The following is a 17,783-nucleotide window of genomic DNA, read 5'->3' as shown; positions in this document are numbered from 1 at the left end:
TATCGGGGGAAAATTTGGCTTGGATAAGCTCTAAAGTTTCCTTGAGTGGGACATTTGTGAATAGGGAAGAGACGTCGAAGCTGACCATTATGTCAGTATGTTGGAGTGTAAGGTTTTCTATGCTGGCTTTGAAGTGGGCTGAGTTTTTTATGTGTGATGGTGTGTTGCCAGTATAGTGTGTGAGCTCTTTGGCCAAATGTTTAGCTAATTTGTATGTGGGGGAATCAATGCCATCCACTATGGGACGTAATGGCACATTTTCTTTATGTATTTTTGGGAGTCCGTAAATTCGGGGGGGGGGGTATAGAGTTAAACGGTTTTAATCTGTTGGTAACTTCTACAGACTAAGAAGTGACTTCCTTAAGGAGCCTGTGAAATTTTCTAATTTGTGAGTTGGTGGGATTGTAATTGATAGGGAGGTAAGTAGCCCGATCTAGTAGAAGAGCATTCAGCTTACCTTTGTAGTCCTTTTGGTTAAGTACTACAGTTGCATTTCCTTTATCTGCTTTGGTGATAACTAATTCTTTATTATTTCTCAATTCCTGTAGGGCTTTAAATTCCTTGTTGGATATATTGGTTTTGGGTGGTTTTGCTATGGAAAGGACACAAGCTACATCCAGTCTTACACTGTTGGCGATTTGATGTGGAAGGTGGCGGATTCCTCTTTCAATCTGGATCATAATCTCTTCACTCGGTATTTTTTTGGGAGCAATGGTGAAGTTGTGGCCACGTGAAAGCACGTTGAGAGCTTCAGGCTTCAGGGTGACTGAAGAAAGGTTGATTACGGTGTTGGTAGCAAGTTTTGGATTGACGGTAGAATTCTTTAGATTTTTCTCATAGCCTGATTTTGCTTTTCTTACCATGCTGGTCACCCTTCTTGCCTTGTACTGTTAATGAGTTTGCTGATCACCTTTCTCTTTATATACTTGCTGCAGCATCTTCTTCTGCAGCTCTGCTTAATGAATTACTTATCCACATAACTCCTACCTGATTAACCCTCCTTACCCTAGGTATACAATTTAATATTGCTTCCTCTAGATCAGCGCTTCCTAAACTTCTGGATGTCCGGGCCCCCTTTGCAAAAATTAAAATATTTCACGCCCCCCCCCCAAAAAAAAAATCGTAATAGAGACACATATTGTTATAATATTTATTGTATTTATATTCAGTACAAAACATACACAGCAAATATTGCAAAAATCAAATGCACATATTACATTTTTTGCCTCTTACCATTTGGTTCTGAAGACGATGTGGGCTGTTCTGGTAAAATATGAAATACTGTCTTTTTTTTTTTTTTTTTTTTTTTTTTTTTTTTTTTGAGTCTGTTTCTGCTTCTTCTGATTGTTTGCGGGATTTTTTTTTTTTTTATTGGCCACTTATCCACCTCAGGGTTAAATTTTTTAACGTAGGTTACATCAAATAATAGCACCACTTACCGATACTGGCACACCACAGACTAACAACATGAAATTAGTGAATATTACCTGAATAAGGGAATCTCTGGACCAGGAACATTTTTCTCTTTTGTGACTTTTCTCCCTTTACGGTAATTAAGTCTAATGCGAAACATACAGCAATGACAGGTTATTAAGAAGTGCATATGATTGCTGCAGTATTAACAAAAGATCGCACAACCGAAAGATAAAAACATAGCTGACAATCGAGTTGAAATGCTAACTCTCTTCAACCGAATTCCATATATGAAACTGCCATAACATTCATTATATATATATATATATATATATATATATATATATATATATATATATATATTACTTAGTTTTAAAACTTTTACGAAATTTAACACATTTACAATTTTAACACGTTCGGTTGAATTTTATTGCTGCCTTGGTAAATTGAACTCACACACGTCTAATTAATAACAATAGTTTTTAGTTAGATACTGTGTTTGACCATGCAACATATAGTTTTGTTTCAGTCTATATAGCATAGTTTCTGTATGAGGGGACATGTGATTCATTAGTGTGTTTTTATCCCTGTTGCCTCTAATTGCACTATTTCTTGAGAAATATATTACACAGACTGCTCATACCTTATTCACTGGCATAATAAAAGTACTTGTTTTTATTGCCTCTGCAGTATAGTGGCTGTTAAGGAGGACGTGTTGTTTACTACTGCAAGCGAGTTACTATCTCCCCACATGAACTTGTTTAAGCTTTTTTTCATGTGAAGTATATGAGAAACTTTTATTGGTAACAGAAAACTAGCCCGGATGACAGTGATAATTATAAAACGAGTTTTGATATGTATATAAAGTCAATATCAACAGCCCTGATTACAAATGCGTGATGAAAGGGACAGGAAGATTTGGAGCTTCCCCGGAGAGCATTCGAAGTAAATACAATTAACCTCTGCTTTGAAATGAAACTTATGAATAAGCAATATTTACTAATGTTCATTAAGTGCCGAAATATGCAGGAAGCAAAGTTTGTGAACCAACACCAATGTGTGAATTTTCCCATTAAAATATAAAAAATAACAAAAAAGAAATAATAAATAAAAGTTAAATACGTTTCTTTTAAAATAAAAAAAAATCTACTTAGTCTTAAAACATTTTAAATTTGTTTTCATTATTTCACAGCCCCCTCAACAAAACCTATGGCCCCCAAGGGGGCTGCGGCCCACAGTTTGGGAAGCACTGCTCTAGATCACTCATAACTATATCCCATGCACTATTAACATCCTTACCCTGCAATGTTTTATGCTATGGTGCAGATTTAATTTTCTTCCTAAGCATGTCACAATCATCTGCCTTGTAGTTTCACAAACACCCCTTCTTGATAGAATATTCCTCATGTTTTACAATCTCCCAATTCAAGACTGCATGGTCACTTTCATCAATTGGAGGCAATGTTGTCACCTTGGTTATGGATAGCTCTTCGACCAGGTCCGGTACTCTCGCACCCCTAGTCCCCTCCATCACATGCTGCCTTAAGTAATTATCTCTTAGCAGGTATATAAATTCTATTTCCTTTCTGCCATGTGATCTTTCTTCCTTCCAGTCTATATCTCCATAGTTGAAGTCCCCCCCCCCCCATAATAATCACTTGACCTGTAATCGTTGTACTAATTTGCGATGCATGTCTTCCAGATCATCTGTGAAACTCTCTGGCCTAGAGCAATGATCAACTGTACATTTTGTCTTACTGGCCTTAATCTCACACCAGATTACTTCAAATGAACAGCCACCCTCCCACCTGTCTCCTTTTCTTTGGCTGCAATTCATCTGCTATCATTAGCAGTACTCCTCCTCCAGCCTCTCTTCTCTTCATTGAAAATACTAAGCCCTTCACATCCAGTTCCTATAACTACATCATCTGCTGTTAATCAAGATTTACTAATGCCTATAACTTTTGCTGAGGTTGCATTAACCAATGTCAAAAATTCCTCCTCTTGTTCCTGATACTTCTGTCATTAGTATGTAGAAACCCTACAGAATCCCTCCTAGTCCTCTACCCCACTCACTTTTACTTTCTTTCTTTTAAGGTTACACAGTGATTCATAGTGAAGAATTTATGGAGACACAATACACGTGTTAAAATAATTACTTTACTTAATTACTTAAAATTACTTAAAAATTTAACATTAGGAAAGTAAATTCAATGTTTCGACCTCTGTATTGAGGTCATCATCATTAAAAAATACACATGTATAAGATATGAGCTACATGCCACTGCTTTACCAACTGGTGAGAGCCAAAGTTAAAATAAACCCCAAATTGGAAAGAATAAAATGGCTAAACAACAAAAAATCTAGAAGTTTTAACTTAAAACCTATTGAAAACAGGAAGGATTATGAAGAAAAACTCAATCAAAAGCTAACTTAATAAATATATTTGAAGAAGACATAAATAGGCAAAAATCTAACAAGTAATAATCCCAGCTGCCAATGAATTCAAATGCAACAAACAACAAAAAGACCATAAACTTTCAGAGGAAACCTTACAACTACTAAAAAAAAAGAGACGAAATATGAAACAAGACAAAAATTTAACTTCTAAATTAGGATATGCAGAACATGCAAAACAATAAGGAAAAAGATGAGAAATGAAATAAAATCTCATAACACTACAAAAATAAAAGAAACAATTGGAAACAATAAAAATATGAAAATACTAAGAAATCATTTATCAGTTGGTAAAAGTTAAATAACTGCAATAAAAGATAAGAATGGAACTACAAGGAACCAAGAACAAATCCTAAGCAGACGAGAAGAATTTTATAAAGAACTCTATAGTGATCCTTCAATAGATAAATCAAATATAAATAACTCTTCCTCATCACATATGGAATTCATCCCTCCAGATGAAATAAAACAAGCATTAAAACAAATGAAAAATGGAAAGTGTCTAGGTGAAGATCTAATTCACGTAGAAATAATTAAATGGGGGGGAACAACATAATCCACCATTTCACAAACTTACTAAATCTATGCCTAGAAGGGAAGATACAGAAAACTGGAAAAATGCTACTCTGATACTGTTATTTAAAAAAAAAGGAGACGAAGAACTTAAGAATTATATAGACCAATTAGTATTCTCTCTAATCTTTACAAATTTCTCACAAAAGTAATAACAAACAGTAACCCCCCCCCCTTCTAGACTCAAATCAACCAGTAAAACAAGCACAATTCCATAAAGACTTCATTTGATCTTATTTATTCAGTAAAACAAATAATAGAAAATGCAGAAGAAAACCAATTACTTCTCCGTTTAGCCTTTATTGATTATGAAAACATTTGATTCCATCAAAACTAATGCAATAATCAAAGCACTCCAGAATCAGGGAGTTCCTGGAGAATATATAGACCTCCTCCAGGAAATATACCAACAATCCAACTTCACATGAGTAGCAATAAAATATCAATTGAAAAAGGTGACAAGGAGACTGTCTATCACCCAAAATCTTTACAGCCATCCTTCAAGAAATATTTAATAATATAAACTGTACAAACCTTGGTATAAAAATTAATAACAGAAACTTAACACACTAAAATATGCAGATGATATAAGTTTTGCAAACACTCCAGAAGACCTTAATATAATGATAGAAGACATATCATGAAAGCAGAAGAAACAGAGAAAAAATTAAAGTCATGTTTAATCATTTTGTAACACCAAAAAAAATAATAGAAAAGAATTTCTTGCAAGAGTTTCTTCATATACATATTTAGGTCATCTCATTGATCACTGTTGAGTCCAAAAGGAAATAAATAGAAGAGTTCAACTTGTGTGGAGTGCATTCAAAAAATTAAAGCATTTTTCAAAATGATGTCCCACTCTGTTTAAAAAGGAAGACATTTAACCAGTGTATATTTCCAGTTATATGGTTGTGAAAGTTGATCTCTATTACAAACACTGGCAAATAAACTAGCAACAACTCAAAGAAAAGATAAGAAGTGAAACACCCAGATAAGAAGCCAAACTTATATCACTGGCATCATTCACCACAAGTCTCTAAAATGGAAATAGGCCGGACAGCTATCCAGAAGAGAAGATGAGTGATGGACCACCATACTAACGAAGTGGATTCCAAAAGAAGGGAAACGAGGCCAAACAGTCCTAAAAGAAGGTGGAGTGATGAATTGTCAAATTTTGTTGGGAAAACTTGTTCAACCATTGCCAAGAACAGAGAAAGATAGTGAAGTAGGCCTTCGTCCAGCAGTGGACAGAAAATGGATCTGTACTCAAATTTTTTTCAATCTGGAAAAGGCATATTACAGAGAAAAGTTTTTTAAAACACCAAAATTCTATTGAGTAAATGAAACATTATGCAGAATGATACATCGTCTATATTTAAGTTGTTAGTCAACAATTAGAATTGAAGAAATACAGAAAGATGGTTTGATGTAAAATTAGGTGTGGGGCGAGGGTGCTCGCTGTTGCCATTCTTATTCATCATCCATATGGATCACATAAAAGAAAACATCATTAAACCTGATATTAGAATCAGAGATACTGAATTATATCTTTGCTTTATACAGATGATGATGATGTACTCTAAACACATCCAGTACAAGTGTCTGTCTCTAGTATTGGAATCTGTAATTGAATTGAATAACATGATGTAACAAATTTGACATGAAAATAATCACTTAAAAAACAAACTATGAAAACAGGCAGGAACCCAGAAAACTTCAGCTGCATTTTAATGGATAATAATTGATAATTGCTATTTAAGCACAGTTTTAGTAAAGATGGCAAATTTCATTTGGAAATAAAATGGAATAAGCAAAGCTGGTATGGTGGGGAGCCAGTGGAATAAGAGAAATTATTTAAAACACTAAACTAGCAGTGTATAACACAGGGTTCAGATCAGTTTTAAGTTATGAGTCTGATAGTTGGATTAGAAATAAAACACTTGATCAATGATTAGAGACCATAGATATGGGAGTTCTGCAAAAAATAGGGACCTGAAGAGATTATATTAATTGCAAAATCATATTAAAAATGGAGTCATTATGAAGTAACTTGGCTTGTGTGAGCTGGGCTAATCTAAGATAGTATGGTCACTTTAACAGAATGAGAGGTTAGCAAACAATTTTTGGCAGGGACAATTTTTGTTCCTGCCAAAAATGGCAGGAACAAAACCCAGAGGAAGATCAAGATCAAGGTGAATCGATTCAGTTAGAAGTGCTGTAGAAGAACAAAATGTCAGATATGACAATATTGGAGTGCTTACAAGCAATAGACTAATTTGGAGGAAAATTGTTGATAGGAGATTAATAATGTAAAGTTATCGTGTAGTACTGTCCCAGTAGCTTGAACACCCTATGAGGATATATATCTGGGAAATCATGATGGTGATTAAAATTGGTATAAAACTTGAACGTCCTTAATCTCCATTTTAAGATTTTTTTTTTTTTCTTTGTAAAGAAGAACTGAAATTTTTTCTTTTCTTTAGAAGCAGTTATATTTGAAGGACAGTGGCATCTAATAAGGTTTTTAACTTTTAAATGATTATAACTGTTGTTTACCATAGTGCTCTTAATGTAGATGAGGTTGTTTTCAAGGAATGTATGAGTTGCAAATGGACTTTCCTCTGTGTAGCAGCACACCTAATTTTTTTTTGAAGAATTTGGAAGAAAATCCTCCTCATGAATGTATTGTCCTATAGAATTGGGCTTATGTTACATTAAAAAAAAACCAAGCCTAACTAAATATGCTAAAAAAAAAGATGTAATTGTCAATTTTTTTTTCATCAGTGAATTTAATTTTTGGATAGAGGTTCTTCATCTTAACTCAGAATTAATTTCGGTTGCCTTTCAAGAAAAGCTGTTGACTGTTCTTGGGATAAGGTCAGCCTAGCTTCATTCCTGCTAATCCTGTCATATGTTTTAAGCACCAAATTTTACAAATTCCTACCATGTACCCTCAAGGGGTGTACAGGATATGATAGTACTTCATGAAAAATTTACCTCATTACTAACTTCCTATCTAAAATTTTCCTCCAAATCAGTCTGTTACTTGTCAAGACTCCAGTATCATTATCAGATCTTATATTTCTATCGTCTAAGGCACTTCGTGCCTTATCAATCCACCCTATATCTTGGTCTTCCTCTGGGTCATTTTCCTGCCAACCTGGCAGAGAACACTTGTTTTACTAATCTTTTCCATTCTATTTAGGTGACCATACCACCTGAGAGTAGCACTGCTAAAGCATTCCTGGATGCTAACAATGTCAAGTTCTTTCCTACTTACCTCGCTTTTAATATGATATTGCCATTGATGCCACCTGTTCACACCTCTAATCTTTCTCAGGACTCTCATATCTGTGGTCTCTAGTCTTTGGTCAAGTGTTTTACTTCTAACCCAGCTCTCAGATCCATAAGTTAAAACTGGTTTGAAGACTGTCTTGTATACAGCTAATTTAGTGTTCTGGCTAATTTCTCTCTTATTCCATATGAATTTATTCAATTGACTTCCTAACATACCAGCTTTGCTGATTCTGTTGTCTATTTCCATATTTAATTTATGATCTTCATTAAAAATCGTGGCTAAGTAGCTGAAATGTTTTACTTGTTCCACAGGTTCCTCATTCAAAACACAGTTGACATTTTCAATGATTCGGCCTATTTTCATTGTCTTTATCTTTTTATTGCTGACCTTCATACCATATCTATTACAACAGCTATTCAATTTAGTCAGAGAATCTTGCAGACTTGTACTTGAATGACACTGCCTACCATTCAAGATGAGCCTCATATTTTGTATTGAATACTATGGCTACTCCTTCTTTTCCTTGATTATCATTGCCTGAATATAACATTTTGTATTTATTGCTCAGAAAGATCTCACCAGTTTTTGTCTTTTTTGTTTCAGTCAATCCTATTATATCGATCTGGTACTTATCTAATTCCTCAGCTAGCTCCATTTCTTTGACAATCATGCTTCTTATGTTAATAGTACTGATCTTCTCTGGTGATGTTGAGTTGGGGTGTGCTTTCAGATTTGTTCCAGTAGCTGACTTTTCGTTGTTCGCCCTTGTTCCGTGGCAAAAACAATGGGGGGGGGCCTTGTTTAACTGGGTGTCGCCCCAGCCGGCATGAAATTTTGTCATGTTGTACCATCATTTTGTATATTAGTTTAAGCCAATAAGAATACAATTTGGTTGGCTAAATCCCAAATTACCAGCCCATCCTCGTTCGTTCAGTATCCAGATAGATACCCAACAGGATGCACCACGAGAAGGTGATGATTGAACATTAGGCCAGAAGCCCTGGTCAGTACTCTTCATTCCTTTAAAGGCTATGTGGAGGTCTCCTCTCAGTTATGCAGCTTTGACCCTTAAGCACCCCCTGCATCTGAGCCAAATATCATCATCATCATCAAATTCCTGCCATGTACTCTCACGGGTGTACAGGATATGACAGTACTACATGAAAAAATTACATCATTACTAACTTCCTATCTAGAATTTGCCTCCAAATCACTCTGTTATTTGTCAAGACTCCAACATTATCAGATCTTATATTTCTATCATCTAAGGCACTTTGTACCGTATCAATCCACCTATATCTTGGTCTTCCTCTGGGTAGTTTTTCTGCCAACCTGGCAGAGAACACTTGTTTTGCTAATCTTTCCTCTCCCATTCTATTTAAGTGACCATACCACCTGAGATTAGCTCTGCTAACGCATTCCTGGATGCTGACAATGTCAAGTTCTTTCCTAATATCCTCATTTTTAATATGATATTGCCATTGATGCCATCTGTTCACGCCTCTAATCTTTCTCAGGACTCTCATATCTGCAGTCTCTAGTCTTTGGTCAAGTGTTTTACTTCTGACCCAGCTCTCAGATCCATAAGTTAAAACTGGTTTGAACACTGAGCTAATTTAGTGTTCCGACTAATTTCTTTCTTATTCCATATGAATTTATTCAACTGACTTCCCACCATACCAGCTTTGCTGATTCTGTTGTCTATTTCTATATTTAATTTACTATCTTCAGTAAAAATCGTGCCTAAGTAGCTGAAATGTTTTACTTGTTCCACAGGTTCTCCATTCACAACACAGTTGACATTTTCAATGATTCTGTCTATTTTCATTGTCTTTGTCTTTTTATTGCTGACCTTCATACCATATCTATTACAACAGCCATTCAATTTAGTCAGAGAATCTTGCAGACTTGTAGCGGATTTATTTAGAAGTATAACATCATCCGCATAAAGCAAAGAGCTGACATTAACATCTCCAATTTTGATATCATGTTTAATACCACATTCCTTCATAATGTGATCCATATAGATAATGAATAACAGAGGGGATAATGTACATCCTTGTCTCACACCAGACTTAACATTAAACCATCTTCCTGTACTTCCTTCAATTCTAACTGCTGACTTACAACTCAAATAAAGACTAAGTATTGCTTGATATAATACCCCATCGACACCATATAACTGCAGCGTATTGAATAGCTTCTCTCTTGGCACCTTGTCATATGCCTTTTCCAAATCGACAAAACTTAAATACAGATCTTTGTTATATTCCCATGCTTTCTCGACTATTTGTCGTAAAGTGAAGATCTGATCCTGACAGCCTCTATTTGGCCTGAATCCAGCTTGTTCTTCACCAAGCTTTTCTTCCACAATTCTTCTCTACTGTTTCTCAAGTATACTTGCATAGATCTTGCCAGGAACACTCAGTTGGGAAATACCTCTGTATTTCTCACATTCAGTTTTATTTCCCTTTTTATATATGGGTACTATGAGAGCTCTACTCCAATCATCGGGAATTCGTCCCTCTGTCCAGGCTTTCTGAACTATGCAGTGCAGCCACTGTAAGACTCTTATACCACCATACTTCAGCATTTCTGGTCGAATATCATCTACTCCTGCTGCCTTTCCACATTTCAAGCCTTTGATGGCTTTTTCTACTTCAAGTATGGATATGTATTCCTGACTGCATGCCTGGTCAGTGTTTTTTATCACTATGCTGTCATCACTGCTTGTTTCATTTAGCAGTTTTTCAAAGTAATTACTCCATACTTCAAGGTTATCTTTTTCTCCTGTTTTCATTTCACCTTTATCATCTCTAATTCCTTTTACAGCACTCTTTCCTCCATTCCTAAGCTTCTTCAACAACCTCCAGAATATTTTGCCACCTTCTTGATATTTATTTTCTATGTTCTTGCCAAAGTCCTCCCATGACTTTTGTTTAGCTAGTTTTACACACTGTTTAGCTTTCTTACATTTGTCTCTGTATTCTGTAAGAGTAAAAGCTGACTTATTTGCCAGGAACTTTTGATATGCTTTCTTCTTTTCCTTCACTGTCTCTTTAACTTCCTGTGTCCACCAGGGAGTTCTGATTTTTTTATCCTTGCACACAACCTCACCACATGCCTCTCTGGCAGAATCAATCAATGTTTTCTTCAGAGTTTGCCACTGAATCTCCAAGGTTTCATTCCTGTCCTCAAACTCTTTCATTTTCTTTTCAATAATCTTTCTGTATTTTACTCTACAATTCACATCTGAGAGCTGCTCAACTTTTATTCGCTTTAAAAGTTTCTTACATGTTATTCTTTTCAATATGAAATTCAATTTTATCCTGCTCAAGACTAAATAGTGATCACTTCCAATTTCAAATCCTCTGTACACTCTGGTGTCCTGCACCAGGGAGAAAACATCACTATCAACAATAACATAGTCAATGAGACTTTTCTTATTCCTAGCCTCTTCTCTCCATTTGAATTTGTGCACATTTTTATGTTGGAACATGGTGTTAGTAATAACCAGTCCATGTCCTGAGCAGAAATCCAACAGATATTTGCCATGATTATTAGCTTTGCTCTTTTCTCCAAATTTTTCCAAAATATTTTTGTATGTCTCACAATCATTTCCTACTCTGCTATTTAGATCCCCAACAAGGACCAACTTTTCCTTTTTCATTGTGTCAGTTGCTTTTTCTAAAGCCTCAAAAAATTCCTCCACTTTTACCTTAGTAGAACCTTCTGCGGGACCATAGGAACAAATAAGTCTCATTGTCCAGTTCCCCATTCTCATATTTGCCCACATTACTCTACTTGAGACTGACTGCCATTCAAGAAGATTAGCCTCGTATTTTGTGTTGAATACTATGGCTACTCCTTCTTTTCCTTGATTGTCATTGCCTGAATATAACATTTTGTATTTATTGCTCAGAATGATCTCACCAGTTTTGGTCTTTTTTGTTTCAGTCACCCCTATTATGTCAATCTGGTACTTATCTAATTCCTCAGCTAGCTCCATTTCTTTGCCATTCAGACTTCTTACGTTGATAGTACCGATCTTTAACTCTGGTGATGTTGAGTTGGGGTTTGTTTTCAGATTATTATTACTATTGTTGCAGGGACAGACAACACATTCAGCGCTGTCTGTAACCCCAGTTACAGACAGCGCTGTTACCATCACCACCAACAACCGCAGTATTTTTTGTGTGTTAATTGTGTATGTTCTCATGGTTGATTTGCCTGTTTGCAGGAATAAAAAAACTTGAGTTTCTAGAAGAAAAAACTCTGCTACTTCCGTATAAGATCGGCTAAGTCACCCTCAATTGAAAAGCCCATGTAAAGATTCCTCTCATGGTGAGAATCGTACCTAGGGCTTTTCTGTTTGAAGGGCGTAATCTGTATTATATATTCATAAAGTACTAAATTAAAAGATTTTGTCCTTATTTACTGGTTACATAGTAAATGAGCAAAAACCAGGGAAATGAAAAAAAAAAGAATATTCCTTCACATTCACAGGCAGTTTTATAGTTAGTCCTTTCTACTATAGCAAACACTTTTTAAATTTTAAATTGAATTCACTTGCTATAACAAATATCAGCTTTCTTCATCATGTACTGTTTTAAAGGAAACAAATTGACGTTCCACTATAACAAATTACTCCTGTAGTCCTTACAAATTTGCTACAGTGTGTGTGTGTGTGTGTGTGTGTGTGTCCATTTAAAAAAAAAACTGCAATGCTTGTATAATTCTGATGAGTGTGTTGATTTTTTGAACCAAAAAACTAATGTAATAAAAAAGAACTAACACTGGGTTTATAGGTCGCAATAATTGTTTAATAAAACCTATTAGTTTCACTACTTAAGGTAGTGGCTTCATCTTGGTTTGGGGATGAACACACAAATATATAACAGGTGTTAAATATGAATCATTATGTAACTAAAAACACTGAATGTGGAGGTACCATTACACAAGTACAACAGAAACATGTGGAGTGTGGAATCTGGCACACGGTCAGTACAACAACCAAAAAACTAATGTAATGTTTAAAGATCTGATAAATGACTTCCAAATGCCACACAAAATCATTCCTTGGTTTCTGTTGAGAGTGCCTTTTGAGTAGATTACCGTTGTAGCCTCTTTGTAGTTGCGAGCACTGCATTTGTCTTTTCTGTACAGCATGGAGCTCTTGTCCCCTTCAATGTTGTGGTGAGTGTGGAAGAAATGGAATGCTAGACCTGAGCTGTCTTCTCTGTTGTTATTGATGTCTCCAGTATGCTCCTTTTGTCTTATTTCTAAACTTCTTGATTTTTGCCCTATGTAATTAAGGCCACAAGAATATGGAATAGTGTAAACTCCAGGATGCTTGTTGAAAAGGTTGTGGTCCTTGGGCGAGCGTAACAGATTTCGTACCATCATAATGGGTTTGAAGAGCACTTTAATATCATGAGAATTCAGGAGATTTGAGATTTTTAGCGAAAGTTCATCAATAAAAGGGATGGAAACTAAGGCTCTGTAATGAATGTCATTGATATGTTCTGAAGGGGGATTAGAGAATAGTAGTCTTTGTGCCATTTTTTTAGGATATTAATTTCTGATCAATAGTTGAAGAATAGAATGTAATTCTTCTGTTAATGTTTCTTCATCTGTTATAATAGCGATCATCCTCTTTTTCAGCATATGTATAATACCTAATTTTTGTGAAATATGGTGCAACGAGGAGAAATGTAGATAACTACATGTATGAGTCGGCTTAGTACCCACCAAGAGAACTGCTTCCGTCTGCTCCTTTTTTTTTTTTTTTTTTTTTTTGTAAATAGAACATCTAGAAAAGATAATTTTCCTTCATTTTCAAGTTTTAAAGTGAATTTTGATTTTATGGTGGAAAGAATTAATACATAACAGAAAATCGTGTAACTCAGCCACACTGTGTTTCCATATCATGAATATGTCTACATATTTTCACCAAAGTGACTGTTTAGGATTTGTAGATAACAAGACTTTTTTTTTTTTTTTTAAGTTTTCCATGAGTAAGTTCACACAAGGAGGAGATAGAGCGCTTCCTACTGCAAGGCACAACAGTTGTTTGGAGATTTTTCCATTCCATCAGAAGAAATTTGAGTTGAGACACTGTTAAATAGTTGAAAGATGTCTTGAGGGAACATATTATAAGTACCATAACTTCATCCACAGGAACATTTGTGAAATAATGATACATTATCCAGACTAGCTAGAATGTCTGTTGGTGAGATAGCAATTTCTCCTAGTTTTTCTACAAAGTGTTGCTTATTTTTGAAGTTGGCATCCATGATGCGTAAAGGCATGTGTAATGTGCTCCCTTAGATGATTAGCAAGATGTTTGGATAACAAATAGCTAGGCACCACTAGCTTAAGTGGCGAAACTAGTGGGTTTTATAAATGATTGTTAGAACCTATAAACCCACTGTTAGTTATTTTTTATTGCTTATGTAATTCTTTTTATTTGATATAATTATCTAGAGAATATAAAACAAATTTCCAAATAAAGTTTGAAAATTTTCTTTAAATGCTTCCTTTAAAAAGTTTTTGCTTTACTGTATGCATTATGTTCTTATTAAATGTCATATATCATTTTAGGACAAATAGTGGAAACTCATGCTGCTAAAAGTACAGTACTCCAGCACCCACAATTTAGTGTTGGTGATAAAGTAAAAGTGTTATTAGATGTAGAAACTTTAAAGGTAATGCAAGAAGGACATGGTGGATGGAATCCTAGAATGTCAGAGGTACTGTTTTAAATTAAAATATGCTAAGCACAATTTAATGAGCACTTGCATGCATCTTTATGGTATTTGTTAATTATGATTACATTACTTTAGGAATAAAATTAATTGGGATTGGGAATTTCAGTTAATTCATTTGCACAAATTTATAAGAGACAATGTCTTTTATTGACATCTTTTTATATTTCATCTCTGGATCTTCTTGAGGTGAGCAGAAAATGGTTACTTAGAAAGCAGACCAAGAGTCAAAAAATATATATTCAATTTAGTCACTAATGTTAAAGCAGAGATGTTACATTCTTATTATTATTATAATGGTGTCTCCATGGAGTCAAAAGACTCCTCGCGGGAGACCCCACATTGACACACTAACCATTATTTAAACAATACCTATCATACTTCTTAAATTCAATCACAGACTAAGCATTCACAACCACCTCTGGCAATGCATTCCACCCCTTCACAACCCTCCAAGTTCAGTCCATTATCTCTGTTCAGACAATCTTAAGTGAAGTCTGGCATTGTTGCAATAAACATTTCTTTCATCACAACAAAAATATGTATTAGATGAATTCTTGAAATTTCATGAGGCTTTTGGCTAATTTTGTAGGCAGTGCATAATTATGAAAGGATGAATCATGCTTTTCCTCTAGGTCGTTTTCCTGCCAACCTGGCAGACAACAGTTGTTTTGCTAATCTTTCCTCTCCCATTCTGCTTAAGTGACCATACCATCTGAGATTAGCTCTGCTAATGCATTCCTGGATGCTGACAATATCATGTTCTTTCCTAATATCCTTGTTTTTAATATGATTTGCCATTGATGCCATCTGTTCATGCCCCTAATCTTTCTCACGACTCTTATATCTGCGGTCTCTAGTCTTTGGTCAAGTGTTTTACTTTTAACCCAGCTCTCAGATCCATAAGTTAAAATTAGTTTGAACACCGTCTTGTATACAGCTAATTTAGTGTTTTGGATAATTGCTCTCTTATTCCATATAAATTTATTAAGTTGATTCCATATAAATTTATTCAGTTGACTTCTTACCATACCAGCTTTGTTGATTCTGTTGTCTATTTCCATATTTAATTTACCATCTGCCGACCTGGTTGGCCGAGTGGTTAGCATATCCGCTCTCAAGGCAAAAAGGCTGCAGGTTCGAATCCCGCTGGGCATGGATGTTTGTGATTGTCTGTGAAAATACTAGTAGTGGTGGTGGACAGTAGATAGCATTGGTGTAGATCAGTGTTTATCAAACTTCAGATATTCGCGTACCCCTTCTTAAATTTTCATTATAATCAAGTACCCCTTATCAAATAATAAATAAAGTATATTTCTTTATATATGCAAATACACAAATATTAGCAAATACTAGTTGCCTATAGCTACTCGTATTTGCTATATTGCTCTCTTTTGTGGGTTTTATAAATCCAATCTTTAACCAATGATCCATACTTAAGAATTTGAAAGCTAAATATATTACTATATTTACTTGAATATAACTCGCACTTTTTTTCCCAAAATTAAAGCTAAAAAATCCTGGCGCAAAATATATGCAGGGAGTTCCGGAAACTAAAGTTTTCAGAAAAAAAATTGCAAATGATGTGACTTACCAAGAAGCTCCTACTCGCTATCGCTACTTTAGACATCGAGAACAGTTTCCTTGTGTGCATCGTCAAAGTCATCTACCCAAATAGCTTCATCTTCTTTCCCTTTATTTCAAGCAAAAATTACCAGTAATTTACAAGACTTGAGATACGTAGAGCAGTTATGAAGAGGTGCATATGATTGGTGCAGTATTAACAAAAGATAGCATGAACCAAAGACAAATTAGCATTTCAACTGTTGAGTTGAAATGCTAGTTCTCTTCAACTGAATTATATAATATCTGAAACACATTCACTATATATTTCTTAGTTTTAACACATTCACGACGGGGTGGTGTCAAGCAAAACCACATATGGTTTGCGTGAGTCTGTATAGCAGTTTCTGTTGGAGGGAGATGTGATTCATTAGTTAGTGCCGTTTTTATCCCAGTTGTCTGTAATTGCATTATTTGTTGAGAAATATAATGATTCCATGATAGCCAAAAATTTCCACGTATCCCCTGAAGACCTTTTGCGTATACTCCTGGGGGTACGCATACCACACTTTGAGAAACACTGGTGTAGATGATACGGTTGGTCGATGAGGTTGAGTGGTGGAGACGAAGAGTTGTAGATTAGGTGCCCTCCCTCAATGAGCCTTTGTACTCCCTGTAGGTGTCAAATAATGATAATAATAATAATCTTCGCTAAAAATCGTGCCTAAGTAGCTGAAATGTTTTGCTTGTTCAGAACATTTTAGCTACTTAGGTTCTCCATTCACAATGAAGTTGATATTTTCAATGTTTCTGCCTATTTTCATCGTCTTTGTCTTTTTAATGCTGACCTAAATACCATATCTATTACAACAGTTATTCAGTTTAGTCAGGAAATCTTGCAGACTTGTAGTGGATTTATTTAGAAGTATCGTCACCATAAAGCAAAGAGCCGAGATTAACACCTCTAATTTTGATATCAGGTTTAATACCACTTTCTTTCATAATGTGATCCATATAGATATTGAATAACAGAGGGGATAATGTACATCCTTGTCTCACACCAGATTTAACATTAAACCATCTTCCTATACTTGCTTCAATTCTAACTGCTGACTTACAAATCAAATAAAGACTAAGTATTGCTTGATATAATGTCCCATTGACACCATATAACCGTAGTGTTTTGAATAGCTTCTTTCTTGGCACCTTGTCATATGCCTTTTCCAGATCTATGAAAGTTAAACAGATCTTTGTTATTTTCCCATGATTTCTCAACTATCTGTTGTAAAGTGAAAATCTGATCCTGACAGCCTCTATTTGGCCTGAATCCAGCTTGTTCTTCACCAAGCTTCTCTTCCACAGTCCTTCTCAACCGTTTCTCAAGTATACTTGCATATATCTTACCAGGAATGCTCAGTAATGAAATACCTCTGTAATTTTCACATTCAGTTTTATTTCCCTTTTTATATATGGGTACTATGAGAGCTCTGCTCCAATCATCTGGAATTCGTCCCTCTGTCCAAGCCCTCTGAACTATGCAGTGCAGCAACTGTAAGACTTTTATACCTCCATACTTGAGCATTTCTGGTCAGATGTCATCTACTCCTGCTGCCTTTCCCTCATTTCAGACTTTTGATGGCTTTTTCTATTTCAAGTATACATATGTATTCCTGACTGATAAAGGCTTTATCTATTTTATCTGTGCCATTTGT

At 35.2% G+C, this 17,783-nt stretch overlaps 1 protein-coding gene across 2 annotated transcripts in view; it reads left to right on the top strand.

Moving 5' to 3' along the window:
• Nucleotides 1–17,783, top strand: part of mib2 (E3 ubiquitin-protein ligase mind bomb 2) — a 360,322-nt gene that overhangs the window by 146,736 nt on the left and 195,803 nt on the right. For both annotated transcript variants that reach the window (XM_090392033.1, XM_090392032.1), the window contains exon 8: nucleotides 14,345–14,493. In XM_090392033.1, coding sequence (XP_090248159.1) covers nucleotides 14,345–14,493 — 149 coding nt within the window. The remainder of the gene's footprint in view (nucleotides 1–14,344; nucleotides 14,494–17,783) is intronic.

The sequence above is a fragment of the Typopeltis vanoorti genome, chromosome 4 (assembly GCF_054136105.1).
Source record: "Typopeltis vanoorti isolate ZY-2024b chromosome 4, IOZ_Tvanoo_1.0, whole genome shotgun sequence".
In the NCBI taxonomy this organism is placed as follows: domain Eukaryota; kingdom Metazoa; phylum Arthropoda; class Arachnida; order Uropygi; family Thelyphonidae; genus Typopeltis; species Typopeltis vanoorti.
Note: the sequence above shows the minus strand (reverse complement) of the source record. Positions and strands in the feature narration are given on the sequence as shown.